At 34.7% G+C, this 19,099-nt stretch overlaps 1 protein-coding gene and 1 pseudogene across 1 annotated transcript; one reads left to right on the top strand and one right to left on the bottom strand.

Moving 5' to 3' along the window:
- Nucleotides 1-8,606: 8,606 nt before the first annotated feature.
- Nucleotides 8,607-12,398, bottom strand: LOC128040510 (serine carboxypeptidase-like 45; annotated as a pseudogene).
- A 1,553-nt stretch (nucleotides 12,399-13,951) lies between these two features.
- On the top strand, nucleotides 13,952-17,059 carry LOC105780806 (pentatricopeptide repeat-containing protein At1g18485). The gene has a single exon (XM_012605314.2). The coding sequence runs from the start codon at nucleotides 13,996-13,998 to the stop codon at nucleotides 16,906-16,908; it is 2,913 nt and encodes a 970-aa protein (XP_012460768.1). The 5' UTR covers nucleotides 13,952-13,995; the 3' UTR covers nucleotides 16,909-17,059.
- The last annotated feature ends 2,040 nt before the right edge of the window (nucleotides 17,060-19,099 follow it).

Genomic DNA, 19,099 nt, shown 5'->3' with positions numbered 1-19,099 from the left:
GAATAGAGACTTTGACGGTAGAATATGGATGGAAGAATGTCATAGAATTAAAGGTCGTATTTATAGACCTAAGAGTCTTGGTAATCTTAAGATATCCTACCTGACTTAAGAAAGATGTTATTTGTACGTAAAGTAATGCTAGATACACTGTATATTTATTTCCTAACTTAAGTTTGACTCTATCTTTGATTGGTGAACCCCAGTTCGCAAATCGAAAAGCAAACCCTCAGTTCGTAACTTAACTGGCGAACCCCAGTTCCCCAAACAGACTGGCGAACACCAACTTTAACAACCCATTTTTAATGAAATCGAAACAGTAGTTTCAGAACCACAAATCTGAGGTCAGAATGAAAATTTATTTTAATATTATTTTATGGTTCATAATATGATATGAAAATTTTGTTAAGAAATTTTACTGATTTCATGTCTAATTTGATAAAAATGACCAAATTGCATAAAATGCAAAAGTTGAATTCTAGTACCTAAAGGGATCAAATAGCTATGGAATTCAAAATTTGAGGTCCTTATATGATAAATAGACCATTTAGAAGAGTTAGTCAATAAGGATGATTAGTCATCATTGAAAAATTAAGAAAATAAAAGGATTAAATTGGAAAGATGATAAATGAATTAATTAATAAAATATCATTATTTTATTCATCTTTCTTCAATAAAAAGATATGGAAACCCTAGTTTGAAGCTTGAAGATAGACAAGCTTATTTTGCTCAATTAGGTGAGTATTCAAGTTAGTTTTTAGTATTTTTCATATTTTGATATTGTAATAACTTAATCTAGCTATCCCTAGGATTAATTTGTAAAGTTATCAAGTATTAGGGTTTTTCCGTGGATGAATATAGTAGAACTATGAAATTTTATGGTAGAAAATGAAAGGTTGTTGATAGATAAACAACTTTTGTAAAGTGAATTTTGATGAAATTGTGATTTAGGGACTAAAATGTAAAAATGGAAAATTCATGGAAAAATTCTAAATTTTTTGAAATACATAGGCTATTAATGTTATATGTAAAAATCGGCTAGGCTTGGAATAAGAATTAAATTGCATGAATTTTATTTTTCGAGCCTAGGGATGAAATCATAATTAAATAAAAGTATAGGGACAACATGGTAATTTTGCCAAAGATTTGAATTGAATTGAATTGAATATGAATTGATTTTAAACTCATTCATATAGATCTGGCTAGACCAAATACGGAGTTAGAACGAGGAAAAAAGAAAGTATGAGATTATTAGATTACAAATATACGAACACTTATCAAGGTAAGTTCGTGTAACTAGATTGTATATTTATATGTTTTAAATTGAATATTATTATGTGTGATTTGTATAACTGCCATGAATAATTATTGATCATATACTCGACAAGTATTAAGTCCTGTTTGAATAAATGAAATTCGATGGATACAGGGTTCCCGAATTGGTTGTGGTCCTGCATATGTTGCGGACACACCACAGCTCGAAAGAGCGTCCCATCATTAGCTCTCATGAGCTTCCCATTATATGGTTCTTGCGAGCTTCCTGTTAATAGCTCTTCGGAGCATCCCAATTAGTTGTGATCCTACATATGTTGTGGACACACCGCAGCTCTTATGAGCGTCCCGATATATGGCTATCCAGAGCTTCTCGATTAATGGCTCTTCGGAGCTACCCGTTATTGGCTCGTATGAGCTTCCTGAATATGACTCTTATGAGCTTCTCGTTATACAGCTCGAATAAGTTTCTCGATTAATAGCTTTCTAGAGCTTTTCGATATGGCTCGTTTGAACCTTCCCGATATTAGCTCGTATGAGCTTCCTGTTAATGGCTCTCTAGAGCTTCCTGTTACATGACTCACATGAGCTTCCTGCTATATGGCTTGAAAGAGCTTTCTGATTATGTATTTTAATAAGCATTCCCGAATATGAATTGACGGATTACAGATTTGTACACTTCATGTGTACTACCCATGTGTCCATCGATATTTCAAATAGTTCAACAGGCAAAGTTCTGATATAAGTTAAGATAAGTTCTGAATGTATCATTATCTGTATCTATCTAAAAATACATGGAAATGTGTTATATGATAAGTTCATCATTGTTTCTTTATATTCACATGAAGTACATGACTAACATGTTTGATGAGGTTATATATGTTTAGGCTAATTGCCAAATTTCTTTGAACGAATTTAAAATGCTTACCTTAAATATAAATGAATGGTAAGTTAATTTCCCGTTATATGAACTTACTAAGCATTAAATACTTACTCTGTGTTATTTCCTCTGTATTATAGTAACTCAAAGGCTTGTTAAGCTTGGAAGCTGGTCGGCTCTACATCACACTATCCCTCGGCTATTTCAGTATATATAATAGTAAATCAATCTTGGTTATAATGACATGTATAGATTAACTTGACCAATTGTTTTCATGTAAATATTTAGTTGAAATTATCCATTGGAATAGCTTGTGATGGATATATTATGATAAGTTTATATATGGCTTTAATATGTTTGAAATGATTGAATGATGTAAGTCATATAGTCATATTGATGTTTAGCTTGAAATAACATGTGTGTATTTGATCAATTTGGTAAGTTTGTATACTTGAATATATGTGGTAATATGTCATATTTAAGACTTGATTTTAGGCTTGTTTGATTGCTTGTTTAATTGCTTGTTGTGGCTTTTTGATGTGTTAAAAATGTTAATGTAGGTGGAAGATAAATTGGGTGAGAAATGAGGCTTGAAAATGGCCTATTTCATCCACACGGGCACACGACCTAGCATATGGGCGTGTGGTTTGACCGTGTGTCCCCTTCAACTTAAAATTGAGAAACAAAATGCTCAAAATTATCTACATAGCCTAGCACACGGGCGTTTGACTTGGCCGTGTGGCCTTTGCACCTAATTAATGCAAGTCGGTATGCTCACACGGCCTGACACACGGGCGTGCGGCTTAGCTGTATGACCCAAGTTAGTAACCACCCTAATTTGGACACAGGCTGGGACACAGCCGTGTGTCCCTACTTCGAATGTCCCCTATACCTTAGAAAATTTTTGAGATTTTGCGAAAAATTCTCTGAGTACCCGGTTTAGTGCCGACTTGTTTCTAGTGCATATTTTGGGCGTAGAGGGCTCATATAAGGGACTTTATGATTGATTTCTGATATAAATGTTAAATAATATGAAATGTCTGTATTTGATCTATAAACTCCGGTAATGCTCCGTAACCCTGTTCTAGCAACGAATGTTTTGGTGAACTCCCCAATTCACCGAAGTGCTGGAGAACACCTTGTTTGTCATAACACTGTCGAAACCTCACTTCTCGATGTCAAAACTTTTAGGCCCAACCTCGGGATGTTACAATAATACTAAAATGTATTACATGGTTGGATTATAATATAAAAAGACAACTTATATTAGTAGATAATCTAAACATGTCTTTAGTCTAATTGAAAATGAGCAAACCGATTGAAAGATAATATGTTGTCTATCAAGTCCCATAAGGAAAATACCTTTGTTGGAAAATGTGCTTATATTGTAATAATCATGTAATACTTTTAAATCTATTTGAACGATGAATAAATAAATTTCACATTTCACTGATATGTCTTTTGTATTTTTGTATTTCATATTTTGCATGCATAGCAAAATTGTGACAAGCAAATATCAGTTCATTGATTGTTTAAGTTCAAACTGATTATAAGTGGCACTGTAAGAACATTTATATTGCAATAAAGACAACTTACTTCAGTAGATAATCTAAACGAGTCCGTAATCCCGTAAAAGAATCAAAGTGAGCATTTAATTTAAATACTGAGAAGGATTATTATGTTGTCTTCAATTCCAATTGAGGAGATGACTAGTATTGGCTATCGGAGTAGTTGACTCCACGGGTAGAGACATAGATGTACTCATTAGCAATATGATACATTGGAATGGACCCAAGATGAATTAATTTTGAATTCGTTTGTGAATTAATTCACTTGTGATGTTCATGGTGTGATTTACCTAAATATTAAATTAGTCACTGACTATACGTATGTAACTCATATGCTTTGATATACGTGGAGGCTTATGCTCTAAAGATGATTGAGCCAATAGTCAGTATGTTAGGTACATGACTTGTTTATGACATGACTTTACTAGAAACAGTGGAATTTATAGCTCAATTAAAGAGTTTACAATATCCTCTCATAGGCATTGTGTAGATTGATAAATATGAAACGTGACCACGAGTTGCTTGTTCTCGAACGAGCAATTTATCATAGTCATTTGTTGACAGTGATCATATTAATCATTAAGAAGACACAATGGTGACAATGAAATAAAATATGATTGTATTGAGTGAACTGATTTAACTTAAAGGAATCAAGGATATCATATAAGGGTAACACACATATGACGGGGTCATTGGACAAAGTAGTTTGATGAATTGCTTTCGTAAAGAGTATACAATAAGGAGTTTTCAATCATGGTACTTATTTTGGACTGAATTAATGATTAAGTAATTGCGAATTATCAGAACGATGCTTCTGGACATAATTGCAATTACTAGAGCCTAATTGTATATGTCTGATTGGCCCATCTACTAGCTTAACAAAAGCTCAATCGAGTTACATTTGAATTAGAAGTAAATTCTATGACTTTGGAAATAATTTTATTGAGTCGATCTATTCGGTGTGTAATTAAATTGGGTAGTCGTAAGATTTGTTCCACTAGCAAATTTGATTAAATTTTTTTCTTTAAAATTACTTTGAAAAATCTAAGTGATTTTTAGAAAAATTAATTTTGATCAAGTAAAATTAAATTAATCTAATTAATTAAAATTAATATGATATTTTTGGAAATTAATTTTCAAGTAAAATGATTGGCCCAATGGGTAATTAAACTTGAAAATCGAGCTTGAAATTGTAAATTGGGCTCGAGCCTGGTATGTGAAATCGGGCATAGACTGAACCAAATTGGGGTACCGGCGGCTGCGACGGCAACATTCCTGTGGCCAAAAAATGGTCGACGACAATAGGTCTTCGGTGGTTGAGTAATGGAAGAATTACACTTTTACTAGGCTCTACGAGAGAATTAGATTTTAGATTAACTATTCCAGAAATAATATTATTTTAATAGATTTAATGGTAAATAGAGCATTGGGTCATTATTTTTCACACACTTGAATTCAAGAGAAAGCTGTAGAGAGAAAATTATCTGAAGGAATTATTTCAGAAAATTTCTAAAGATATTTTTCTTATTTACAACTTGGTACAAAAGTATAGAGAAATTGTGAAATTACCTTACAAGTAATTTTTGTAAAAAATTTCTAATTCGAAGTAAGCCCACACTCGACAGGTGTGAGCTTGAAGATAACGGAGAAGACTACTCGGTCGAAGAGATCATTGGAACGACGGAAATGTGCAAGCGTACACAATCACAACAAGTAATAAAGTGACAAGTAAATGTCAAGTTATCATACCCATAGGGACTGTGTAAGAAAATATTTATGAAATACAATTAAAAACACTTTGGTGAAGAAAAATCTTTTGTTTTGAAAAAAGGTCTAATAAAACTAGATTTTAACTATGTAAATTAACTAAGAAAATTAAAAAGTAAAAATTCCAATGCACGATTTCTGAAAAATAAGTTTAATCAATTTGACATAATTGTGTTATATCAATTACATTTATTAACTTAAAGTAAAATACAACATACTACTCGACCTAAAGTAAAATACAGCATACTTATAGAATTTCGCCGCATTAGAACGAAACGAGTTTTTCATTAAAAAAATGATAACTGAACTAATTTTTTTAAATGTCACGATTTAATAAATAGACCGACTCTAAGAAGTTGGCCTAATTAAATGGGTCTTTTAACTTATTTCAGGCTCAAAAGTAACGATTTTTACTAAAATTCGATAAAATAGGGCTTTCATAAGTTAAGAGAACTACTTGGACATTATAATGACTAATGTAGCCCTCATGATTCTGCTATAATGTCTAGACCGGGTTAGAGAGTTTATATTTGGTGGTATCAGAGTCTATTCATAAGGTTAGCCTGGGGTTTTAAATGGATCTGCATGCATTCATTGAAATTAAAGAGTATTTTGGGGGAAAAAACAACCCATAAAATTTTTTTTGAAAGAAAAAAAATGAGAGATATTCAAGACTTCAATGTCAGTTGCCATAGAAACACTACAGCTAAACTGTAGAGACACATTAGGATATGTTGCATAAAACTTTAAGACAAGAAAATCAAAATCAAGATTAAAAGTATTCATTAGTGTTTCCTACTTTAAAACTGTAGATATGACATAAAATACCATAATGAATACACGAAGTATGAGAAATCGTGAGGCTCAATGTCGTGTTGCTTAAGCTGAGTCGTCTGCGTCTTAGGAACTTGCATCGAATCCTGAACTGAGTGAGATTGTTAATACAACCCTTGCTAAGGGTGAAAATATTGATAATCTGAATAATGAGGTTAATGGAAAGGACGTATTGTCCCAAGCTATATTAAGGGTATTGCAGAGGGTCGTTGGGGCCCAACCTAGTAATGGTAGTCGTGGGCCAGTTACTGTGAGGCTCCATTTAAATGGGGCAGAGTTGTTTAGGGGTGTTGCTGGAATAACCCCTACAATGGTTGAGTACTGGTTTGAGATGATTGAGTGTATTTTAAAGGATTTGGACTGCACTCTAGAATAGAAACTTAGGGCGTTGTGTCCTTATTGAGGAACAAGGCTTATAGATGGTGGCAGTTAGTGGTCAGAGGTACGCTTACCTAAGCATATTAATTGGGTAGATTTTAGGGACGCCTTCTAAAAAAAGTATGTGGGCACCCGTTATGTTGAGGCTCATCGGTTGAAGTTTATAAAACTTAAGTAGGGTGATATAACAATATCTGAGTACGAGGCTGAGTTCTTAAGGTTGACCCACTATGCACCTGGTATGGTGACGACGGAGCAGGTTTTGGAACAATTAGTAGAGTCATCAGATAGAAAGATATCTCTAAGTCCAAGCGAAGTCCCACTTTGCCTTTGAGTCCAAAGTTCATTTGCAATACCTACTTAGTATTTATGCCTCGTATGGATCACTTGTTTCACCACATCACACCGTGTTGTCTATCTATTTGCAGTGTTTAAAAAATATTGGATGAGCTCTTGAGAACTCAGTAAATGTATAGGAAAACCACATAGCATGCACAGAAACACAAGTTAAACAAGAGCATACTAAAGTTACCGATTTACAAACTGGGTTTCCCAAAAAATTACGCGAAGTCTAGTTCACGGTTACACTCTGTCAGTTAATATAAACTAGAAAAACATAATATTCTGGAAAACACAATCTTATTCACATATTCTGTTATGTTGGATAAACGAATCTCCTTATAACTCCTCACTTTGACTCAACGAGTCTAACATATCCCATAAGTGTAGCGTTAAGCCAACACTCTCTAACACACCAACATATCCCATTGAATGGAGCTTAGCTCGTCATTCCCTTATTTCTCTAACCTATCCCAAGGTTTCTCGCTTAAATCACAAAATACAAAGGTGAGTACTCACAATCATATGGCATGCCATTATATCCAACAGTTATACAAGATTTTGGTGTTAAAACATTTACTTAAACATAAAGCTCACATATAATAAGGAGCTCGTAAAACACTGTTCATAACTTAGCTCGCAATATAGAACTCGCATATCACTGTTCATAAAACACATATATAAAACACAATCACAAAAAAGAGTTTTAGAAAAGACATACTCCTGGAACTTAGGATAAAACCCTAAGCTCCCGATTAACACTATGATTCGCACATATAAGTGGTGATCCCTAAACACTCACCAGTTTGCTGAAAGCTTTAAAAGAGCTTCACATTTCCCTTATTTTTCTTGTAGATGGTATTGTTAGGTTCACAATTTCACAAACATGCACAAGTCATTAACAGTCAAAGCACATTAAAATTCATACATAAACACAAGCGAACCTAGGTTCGCACATGGTAGTCTTTTGGCGAACCTAGTTTCCTTTGTTGCGAACATTTTTAATTACTTCTAAACGTCTAACCCAATAAAAATCAGAGTCTTACCTTGGATCCTAAAAGCTAAGTTTTGAGTTCTTGTTTCTGTAGAAACTTAGCAACAAGAGAAAAAAGTAATCGATGTAGAAATTTAAGAGAGCTTTGTTATTTAGAAGAATATGAAATTTTACTGAAAAGAGCTTAATTTATAGGCACTAGATGTTTTGATGCTATTAAGATACCCTAATTGACATAGGAAAAAGTTATGTGCATGAGTGGTGTTGTGAAGAGGAAAATAAGCTGACTTCCTAACTTTGGTATAATTGCCCTTCGGCTACTCCTAGTTTTAACTTTCACTCTCGACTCCAACCTACGATCGTAACTCGCCAGGGCCATTGGCAATCCTAGTTTGCTAGGCTCAAACTCTTAGGACCTCTTTCGGGGTGTTATATATATGCTGACCAAGCCACTTGGAAAGGTCATGTTTTAATATTTAAGGAATATGGTTGGTGTCAGCAACATGGAGCAAGGAGGAGTGCTAGAAGATGACCATCCATATAGCTGGTTCATTTTTGGTGTTTGCATATAGTGGTTACAACTTTCATGCATACATGCAACACGTGTGTATGCTGCTTAGTTCAAGTTTTTTAAGCATGTGGATGCATTGTTTGGACAGATTCAGGTGAAAGTATTCTTTAAGGTACCTGGATTCATTACATAGTCTTTCTCAAAATGAGCGATTCATCTGAGATGTCTCCATGTGGCCACAAGAACTCATGGTTGATGACACTAATATCTGGATCCAAAAGAGGATTTCCCAATTGTAGAATGGTCAAAAAGCTTAAATCCATATATAGCTAAACACAACAACAGAATAGTTTGGTAATGAGATATTAACTGCAATGGCTTTAAGCTTGATGGGGCTGCCACTGAAACGTTTATTGTAGCTTAGGATTAAGTCAACCAGCTGAGGGATGTAGTGAACTACATTTATTATTTTTGAGCAGAAAAAAAGGATCAAACTTGAAGCCAGTGATTCCATTCAAATCATAAAATGAAATTGATAACAGATGGAAACCAGACCTGCATAGCTTCCCCCAGAAAGATACAAATCTAAGTTTCTATACAGTAAGAATTCTTGGAACCAGTTAAGAAGGAATTCCATATTATCCTTGGCTGAAAGTACTGGTTATCAGTGCTGAGTTCAAAAATTACCAATTTGAAATAAATAATAATATTAATATCAACCTGTTGTAGATCATTCAGATAAGGTAATGAGAGCTTGTGTTTGAGTAGGAAAATCCAACTCTAATTGGACTCTCAAGATATAACATGTTTGACTCTGTAGATTGAGAAAATCAGCTCTATTCATTGAAATAAAATACTAAACAAATTACCAATATTCCATGAATATCAAGTGTCCATGTTTCCCAAGCTGAAAAGGGCCATCTTCCATGAATGCACCGAAGTCGAGAGACGAACAACTGGGTCCTAAACTGAAACAAACCCGTCAATGAGAGAAACTGAAGACACTATGGAAACAATTATTAGCCTTACTTACCACCAGGGACTTAAATAGCGGTCCGATATCGAAATAGCGGCCGTTATATAACGGTAGCAGCGCCGTCTGAAATCGTTTTTGCTAAAAATAGCGGTAACGGGCCGCTATTCCCGTTATTTTCCATTACTGTAAATTAAAAAGAAATTTATCTCCTCTATACAAAAATCAACAGAAACACAATAAAATAAAAGGGTGTTACGAGATGCGGAGGAGGGCTGTTAGTGGTAGAGGAAGGTTGATTTCAGCAGAATCTGAAGTGGCAACGACGATGAGATGAGATGCGGCAGAGGAAGACGATCGGGATATGTTGAAAGAAGAGGCTTAACCGCCGAGCTAGAGAGAGAAGCTGCTTAATCGTCATCTTTGATGGTTATTGCTCTCTCTTTGGGTATTTTATTATTATTATTTACAGTGGAATTTTTAGGGTTTGTCAGGGATTGGGAGTTTGAGGGAGTGAAGAGTGGAAAGAGATGGCTGTTCTGAAGGAAGTCAAGAGTGAGAGGTTGACTGGCTGAGAGCTTAGCTTAACGCTGTCGTTTAATGGTCAAAGAGACTTGTTCTTTCTCGCTAAGACCAAGTCGTTTTACTGAACTATAGAAACTAAAGCATGAGGTCTTTACTCTTTAATGTGGGCTAAGTGACTTTTTATTATGTTTACAATATGTTGTGCGAATTTTAAAAAATTCACAATCGCGATACCCGCAGTGATTACAATAGCATTTGTTATGTCCGCAACCGCGATAAACGTAATGCGACTAAAAACTCGACCGCGACCGCAATTTAAATCCCTGCTTACCACCATTGAGCCACAATGTTAAGGGATGTGCCAGAGGATTGGCAAAATCAACCTCCACAAAGTAATAAAATAAAGCTCGGCCATGTTGAGGTTGAGTGAGGATGTAACCAGAGTATTGCTTGGCAGGTTGACTTGGGAGAGCTTTTATTAGCTCACCACAAGCACTGCAAAACAAGAATAAGAAAAACAAAATAATAGGGAAGGCATGGACATGGAGCAACTTCATATTTTTTCCACATACTGAGAAGAGAAGAAATTGCTCCCAAGTTATTACATGTGTAATAGCCCACTCCAATAATACATACAAGTTGCTTTCATGCAAAACAAATTAAATTACTTTCATCTTCTTTGAAAGGTCTGATTAATAAATATTTGACAACTTCAATCCAGTAGTAAGGGGTATTTCAGTTTAGGCCAGTTTTGTTTGTTAATAGGCATGATCATAAGTCGAATTATTAGATAGATATAATCAAAATTTATAATAAAATTAATAAAAAATATATAAACTTTTATTTATTTTGGTTTCTTTCCAAACAAAAATAATGAAACTATCATGTATAAAGTGTACCTAACATTTACCTATCAAAATTGATTTAAAGAAAATGACATTGTTGACTTTTAATTTATATGAAAAAAATTCTTAACTTTTAATTTTAAATAAATCAATATTTAACATAAATCAACATTTTATTTAGATGTAAAAAAAGATAAAGGGTAAGAATTTTTAAAAGTGTTCTTAGCCTCTCTTTTTCTAGTTATATTATTTAAAAACAAAAGTTAAAATATTTAGTGTTACTATATTATTTGGGATGTAAATTTACTTTTAGTATTTGATTTGGTATTTGAATTTTTTTCGATTTGGAACCTTAATATGGTTTTAATATTTATTTTAGTATTTAAATTTCTTCAATTTGATACATGAGTTCTATTTTGCTCTAGTTAAGTACTCGAGTTTAGCTTTAATGTTTAATTTGATATCTAAGCTTTTTTCTCGAATTAAGTACTTATGATTTTTACTAGAGCAAACGTGTCAAACATTTATTGGGCCACATGATGCATTTGGTATGGCTACCAAATTGAACATTAAAACCAAACTTAGGTACCAAATTGGAAAACTTTGTTGAATTATAATTCAATTATCTTTGTTGAATTATAATTCAATTATCTTTTCATTCAGCATGTGTTATTTTAAATAATTTAGTATTGAGCTTTTGATTCATGATATTGAACCAACGATATAATATTATAAACTGTTCACCTTTTGATTCATGATATTAAAAACAGTAAATAATGTTAATTTGTTTTCTTTTTCTTAAGATAATTATGTCTGGTGTTCCACAATCACATGCTTCTTCTCAAGCTTCTCGAGGAAGCAAAAGAAAATGGATTCTAGAAGAAGATGCAGCCTTGGTTTCTTGCATGGTGGATTTGCACAATGTAGGAACATTTAATGCTGATACCGGGTTCAAGGCCGGTTATTTGAACGAGTTAGAAAAGATGCTAGAAAAGGCTTTACCAAGAGCAATGTTGAAGGCGAAGCCAAATATTGAATCTCGGATTAGGTGCCTAAAAAGGGAATGGTCAGTCGTCTACGACATGCTTAATGGCCAAAACAACAATGGTTTTGGTTGGGACGAGCATAAGCACTCGTTGTTGTTTGAAGATGCGATTTAGGAATCCTATGTAAAGGTAAAATGTATTTCAAGTATTTATTTGTTTTTTTACAAAACTTATAACTAATATGATTTCCTCAATTTTTTAGAGTCACAAAGAAGCCTCTCAGTTCAGACATCGTTCTTTCCCTTACTACAACCAGCTTATTGCCATATACGCAAGAGATCGGGCGACTGGAAAGACGCTCAAACAGCTGCTGATGTTCTTGAAGAAATACATGCTGAGGATAAACGTACTACAGATATAAATGAAGAGAGAAACACATTCTATGACTGCAAAACCGACGTCTCTTTAGACGACATGGATGTTTCTGGTACAGATCCGCGAGGATATAGAGATCAAGGGGGTTCCTCATCTTCAAACAAGAGAAAGAAGAAATCTGATGCTCGTGATAATGTGTATTCTTCATTTGATGAGGCTGCCACTTTGTTGGGGGAAAAAATCCAAGCCGTTGGCGATCAAATCAGTAGGTGTATTACCTCCGAGGTGGTAGTTCAGCAGAGGTCAGAAGAACATCAAAAGATGGAAGAGAAAGCTTCAAATTTATATTCAGTCTTATGGTCAATTGAAGGTTTAACCGACGATCAGCGGTATGATGCTTTGAGTAAAATTCCCGATCATCCAACTCAAATGATCGTTTTCTTTAGTTTACCTTCATTTGCCCGATTGGAATGGGTCAAGATTTCTTTCTCACCATTAAATATCAATGTTCAAACTTTTGATGTTGTAAAACTATATAACATATGGATTATGATGTAAAATTTCATTTTCATCCAACCCTTTCTTAATATAAGTTAATTATGTTTATGCGAATATAATTCTCAAGTTATATATTGATTTTAGTAAATTGATATAAGAACATTTTATTAGTAAGAATTTTATGAAATTATATTTAATATTAATTATTTTAAATTGTATAAATTCATATAAGAAAATTTATTATCAAGAATTTTATGAAATTTAATATTAATTATTAAATTATATGTAATAATTATTATTTTAAATTATACAAATTCATAAAATATAATTTATTAGTTATAATTATTTTAAATTTTATGTAATCATATATTTTAATTAAAAATATTTAATATTAATTATTTCAAATTTTCATTTATAGTATCATATATTATGATTTGAGTAAATTCATATAAGAATATTAATTATTAAGAATTTTATTAAATTATATATTTTAATTATAATATATTTAATAATAATTATGTTAATTTATATTTTATAGTATCATATATTATGATTTGAGTAAATTCATATAAGAATATTAATTATTAAGAATTTTATTAAATTATATATTTTAATTATAATATATTTAATAATAATTATGTTTAAATATGATTAAATTATTTATTATTGATATTAATAATCTTATTAAAATTTAAATAACAATAACAATATTTAATATAAATTTCTGCTAATAACAATACTTATATATTAATTATTAACAATATTTATTATATATTAAATAACAATAACAATATTTAACAATAACAATATTTAATAATTTACCAAAACAAATTTCTGCTAATTATTAAGAATTTTATTAAATTATATATTTTAATTAAAATATATTTAATAATAATTATGTTTAAATATGATTAAAATATTTATTATTGATAATAATAATCTTATTAAAATTTAAATAACAATAACAATAATCATTTACCCAAACAAATTTATGCTAAGGGTATTCTAGTCAATTTAATTTTTTCCATTATACTATTACACCTCTGTTCCATTCAACTAAACAGTTGATTTACTATTACACCTCTAATCCAATAATCCAATACAGCGAACTAAACGCACTCTTAATTGCCAAAGTCAGCATTGAAACCAAATAAAGTACCAAATGGTATATTATACCAAATATTTATCCACGCCTTTTTCTTTCTGTTGTTTAAAGTATCTTTCCGGAAGAGATAATTGTTATCTACTTGAACATGGCTCTGGTGGCACACCCGTCATCACCTTCCCACCACCGCCAGTCGCCACTCATCACTAGAAGAACAACCTATCAACGTCTGAACTCATCCATTTCTCAAACAACCTCACTCCCTCAAACCAACACTTCAACTAAGTACCAACTCCCTCTCCTCCAACAATTAACCAGTCTTTGCCAATCGAAACAGAGCCTTCCTCAAGCTTTAACATTTTTACAACAACAAAATCCCCACCATGAAACTCTAGATTCTTTACAAAGAAAAGAAGCCATAGGGTTATTATTACAAGCCTGTGGCCGTTACCAAGACATTGAAACAGGTCGAGAGGTTCACCGGATGGTGGCTTCATCGACCCTGTTCCACAACGACGTCGTTATCACAACCCGTCTCATCACAATGTACTCCATGTGCGACTCCCCTTTGGATTCTCGTTTAGTTTTCGATGGGTTGGAAAAGAAAAATTTGTTCCAGTGGAATGCAATGGTTAGTGGGTACTCAAGAAACAAGCTTTATGAAGAGGCTTTGAGAGCTTTTATTGAGTTGGTTTTGCAAACCGATTTCAAGCCTGATAATTTCACTTTCCCTTGCGTAATCAAGGCTTGTGGAGGGATATTGGATGTGCGTTTAGGACAGGGAGTTCATGGAATGACTGCGAAGTTGGGTTTACTTGGTGATGTCTTCGTTTGCAATGCTTTGATAGCTTTCTATGGGAAATGTGGACTTGTTGATGAAGCAGTTAAAGTGTTTGATTTTATGTCTGAAAAGAACTTGGTTTCATGGAATTCCATGATTTGTGTGTTTGCTGAGAATGGTTTTGCTCAAGAGGGTCTTCGTTTGTTTAGTGAGATGATAAAATGTGAAAAAAGTTTTGTTCCGGATGTGGCTAGTTTGGTGACTATACTACCGGTATGTGCGGGGGAAGGGAATTTAGAAATGGGGATGGTTTTTCATGGTTTGGCTGTGAAACTGGGATTGAACCAAGAACTGATGGTGAAAAATGCCTTGCTTGATATGTATTCCAAATGTGGGTGCTTGTCTCATGCCAAAGGCTTGTTTGATAAGGATAATAACAAAAATGTAGTATCTTGGAATACAATGATAGGGGGCTTTGCAACACAAGGTGATGCTCGTGGGACATTCTATCTTCTACGGAAAATGCAGGTGGAAGGGAGGGAGAAGACTAATGAAGTTACTATACTGAATGTGCTGCCTGTTTGTTTGGAAAGATCTGAATTGCTCTGCTTGAAAGAACTTCATGCTTATTCAATTAGACATGGTTTTCACTATGATCAATTGGTAGCTAATGCTTTCATTGCAGCCTATGCAAAATGCGGATCATTGTGCTCCTCTCAGCTTATGTTTAATGGTATGGAGACGAAGACTGTAAGCTCTTGGAATGCATTGATTGGCGGCTATGCACAGAACGGTGCTCCTAGGAAAGCTTTAGAGTTTTACCTTCAAATGATAAATTCTGGCATAAAACCAGACCGGTTCAGCTTAGGAAGCCTACTTTTGGCTTGTAGTCATATGAAATCTCCGCGCTTCGGTAAAGAGATTCATGGGTATTTGATACGGATTGGATTAGAAACGGATCCATTTATTGTTATCTCATTATTATCACTTTATATTCGCTGTGGCAAATCAGCTAGTGCAAGGGTGTTGTTTGAAGAGATGGAAAACAAAAGTTTAGTATCATGGAATGCACTGATTGCTGGCTATTCACAGAATGGACTTCCTGATGAAGCTTTAGTTCTCTTTCGTCAAATGCTTTCGGATGGAATTCAACCTGATGAAATTTCCATAAATAGCGTATTCAGGGCTTGTTCACAGCTATCAGCTTTGCGGCTTGGAAAAGAAGCACATTGCTATGCTTTGAAAGCCTACCTAGCTGAAGACATTTTTGTTGGTTGTTCAATAATAGATATGTATGCGAAAAGTGGCTGTATAGAACAAGCTCGAAGGGTTTTTGAAAAGTCGAGGAATAAAGATGTGGCATTATGGAATGCTATAATTGTAGGATATGGACTGCATGGATATGGAAAAGAGGCACTGGGGCTATTTGAAAAGATGCTAGCATTTGGTATGAAGCCTGATGGTTTCACTTTTGTTGGTATATTAATGGCATGCTGTCATTCTGGGTTGGTAGAAGAGGGGTTGAAATATTTCAACGACATGCAGAATTTCCATGGCATAACACCAAAACTGGAGCATTATGCATGTATTGTCGACATGCTGGGTCGCGCAGGACGATTAGATGAATCTTTGAGACTTGTAAATGAAATGCCTGATGAACCAGATGCTGGAATCTGGAGTTCATTACTCAGTTCCTGTAAAACTTTTAATGCACTGGATATTGGAACTAAAGTTGCTGAAAAGTTGTTCGAATTGGAGCCTAACAAAGCCGAGAACTATGTTTTACTCTCTAATTTATTTGCAGCATCCGGGAAATGGGACGATGTAAGAAGAGTGCGCCAAAAGATGAAGGAGATTGGCTTACAAAAGGATGCCGGTCGTAGTTGGATCGAACTTGGAGGGAAAGTTCATAGCTTTATGGCTGGAAATACTTCATTTACAGGCTCTAAACAAATGCAAAACATGTGGAGAAGATTAGAGGAAAAAATACGTAAAATCGGATATAAACCGAATACCAACTCTGCGCTTCATGAATTGGCTGAAGATGAGAAGATTGAAGTATTGAGGGGGCATAGTGAGAAACAAGCAATTTGTGTTGGATTGTTGAGGACAAGTAAAGGTGAAACACTACGAATCAACAAGAACTTGCGTATTTGTGTGGATTGTCACAATGCTGCTAAGCTGATATCAAAAGTAGTTGAAAGAGAGATAGTTATTCGAGACAACAAGCGTTTTCATCATTTTAGAGATGGCTTTTGTTCTTGTGGGGATTATTGGTAGTTAGAAGAACAGTACTAGTAATTTGATTCACTGTCCACACCCTTGTTTCTTGGATTTGGGTGGAGGATACATCTATATGATGCAAGCATGTTATTATTATTATTATCATTTTATATGTGTAGATTCATATTCTTATACTCTTGTTAGAATATATCGAACATGAGTCTTACACATGATTATTTGGAAAAAGATAGAAGCATATTGGTGAATATATTATATTTGATAATTACTTAGAAATATATTGATATATTATCTAAATATTATTTTGAAATCTTTTCATATACTATAAGAATGATTAATGATGACATCAATCATTCCAATGATGATGAAAGGGAAAAATAAATAAAAATTTGTAATATCAGTAAAATTTTAAAAGGCTATCCAGTGTTACAACTTGTATGTAATATTATATTACAAGAAATATACAATTAAAATAACCATGCATGTATATAAATCAGTTAGGTGATGCATAGATCAATGTTGTCAAAGGAGCTAGGCTTGTTTAGCCTAAGACACACACACACACACAAAAAGACTCATTATGAGTAAACCAAGGTGCAAGTGTCACGGGCCGCAGTTCAAAGCCCGTGACCAGCGCACCAAATGCATCCAATGGAGGTCTGTTGCTCAGATGGGGATCATTTGGCCCACAAGAACTGGCCCGATTCAAAGAGATATTGGACAAGCCTGGTTGGCCCGATAGCGAAGAGATGGCAACTTAGGCTAATATGGTAACTAATCTTAGAAGATAGAGGGAATCATATCTTGTAAAGATTAGATTAGATTTGATAAGGCTTATCTTGTAAATCCCTAAAATTAAGGGATATGGTTAAATCTCATCCGTCGATGTAATTGTATCTTGACCGTCGGTTTTGGGGGAGCTCAACTATAAATAGAGAGCCTCCCCCTCATTTGTACTCACTCCTGAATTGTTTCATTATTCTTTGTGAATAAGAGAAGTAGAGAGCATTTACTCAAACACTTTGCGAGCGCTCTTTCTGTTGTTCTTTTGCTTAGCTTCTTTTGGCATAAAATCGCTTCCGCTGTTCAATTGGTGCCTTGGAGGAGTTCTTAAAGAATCCTCATCGAGTTAAGGCTGACTTGGGCGAGTTTGGAGCAAACGGATCGCCTAAGGCCGCACGGTTTGCGAGACGAAAGGTCTAGCCCCGTGACAAGTGGTATCAGAGCCAAGTTTTGAACCAAGTGATACCTGAGTTGTTGGTTCAAAGGCACCGTTGGGATGTCGAGAGAAGAGTTCGAACAAAGGTGGGTGAGGAAGTCTTTGAGGGAGACAATATCGGCAGTAGAGGAACGTGTGGAAAAACTCGAGGGTTCCATGGAGGATGTAAAGGAGGCACTCGATGGGCTCGAGGATCGCATAGCAAACTGGGAGGAGCAATCTAGAGACTATGTAAAGATGTCTCTCGGTTCCACCATGGATAAGGTAAACGAGTTGTTTAATTCACACAGGGATAAGCTGTCGGACAGGAATGATGCTCTCGAGGCCATGATGTTGGCTTTGAAGGAGGAAACAGTGGCCACGACGAGGGCTTTGAGCACAAGAATAGAGGAGCTCGAGGGAAAGCTGGCCTTGTGTCAAGCTGCCGTGGGGAAAGGAGTGGCTAATGCAGCACTCAGTAATGAGGATGTCCCAAAGCCGAAAGAGTTTGTGGGGACAAGGTCTGCATGTGATGTGGACAATTTCTTGTGGATGATGGAAAACTACTTCCGTGCCAAAGGCATCGTGGAGGATGCGGTTAAGGTAAACACTGCTTCAATGTTTCTTACTGACATTGCGCTTTTATGGTGGCGAGGTAGGACCACAGATAAAAGGCATGGTGAGATTGGGACGTGGCAAGAGTTCCAATGCGAATTGAAGGGACAGTTTTACCCAGTGTTTGCCGAGGAAGAAGCTTGGGCAAAGTTGCAAGGGATAACGCAACGAGGCACAGTGGGGGAGTATGTTCAAGAGTTCAAGGAACTCATGCTCCAAGTTTCAGATGTGATCGATGAAGAAGCATTGCTTGCTTTTCAAAAGGGATTGAAGCCGTGGGTCAGACAGGAGGTGGAACAAAGAGGTGTCCAAAAGCTGTCGGAAGCCATGACGGTAGTTGAGGCCGTGGTCAAGCTTGGTCTAGGGAAAGACAAGCTTGGGTCTTCCAGTTCGAGGAAAGGGGCGTATGTGAAAGGG

Source organism: Gossypium raimondii, chromosome 4 (genome assembly GCF_025698545.1).
Source record: "Gossypium raimondii isolate GPD5lz chromosome 4, ASM2569854v1, whole genome shotgun sequence".
In the NCBI taxonomy this organism is placed as follows: Eukaryota; Viridiplantae; Streptophyta; class Magnoliopsida; order Malvales; family Malvaceae; genus Gossypium; species Gossypium raimondii.
Note: the sequence above shows the minus strand (reverse complement) of the source record. Positions and strands in the feature narration are given on the sequence as shown.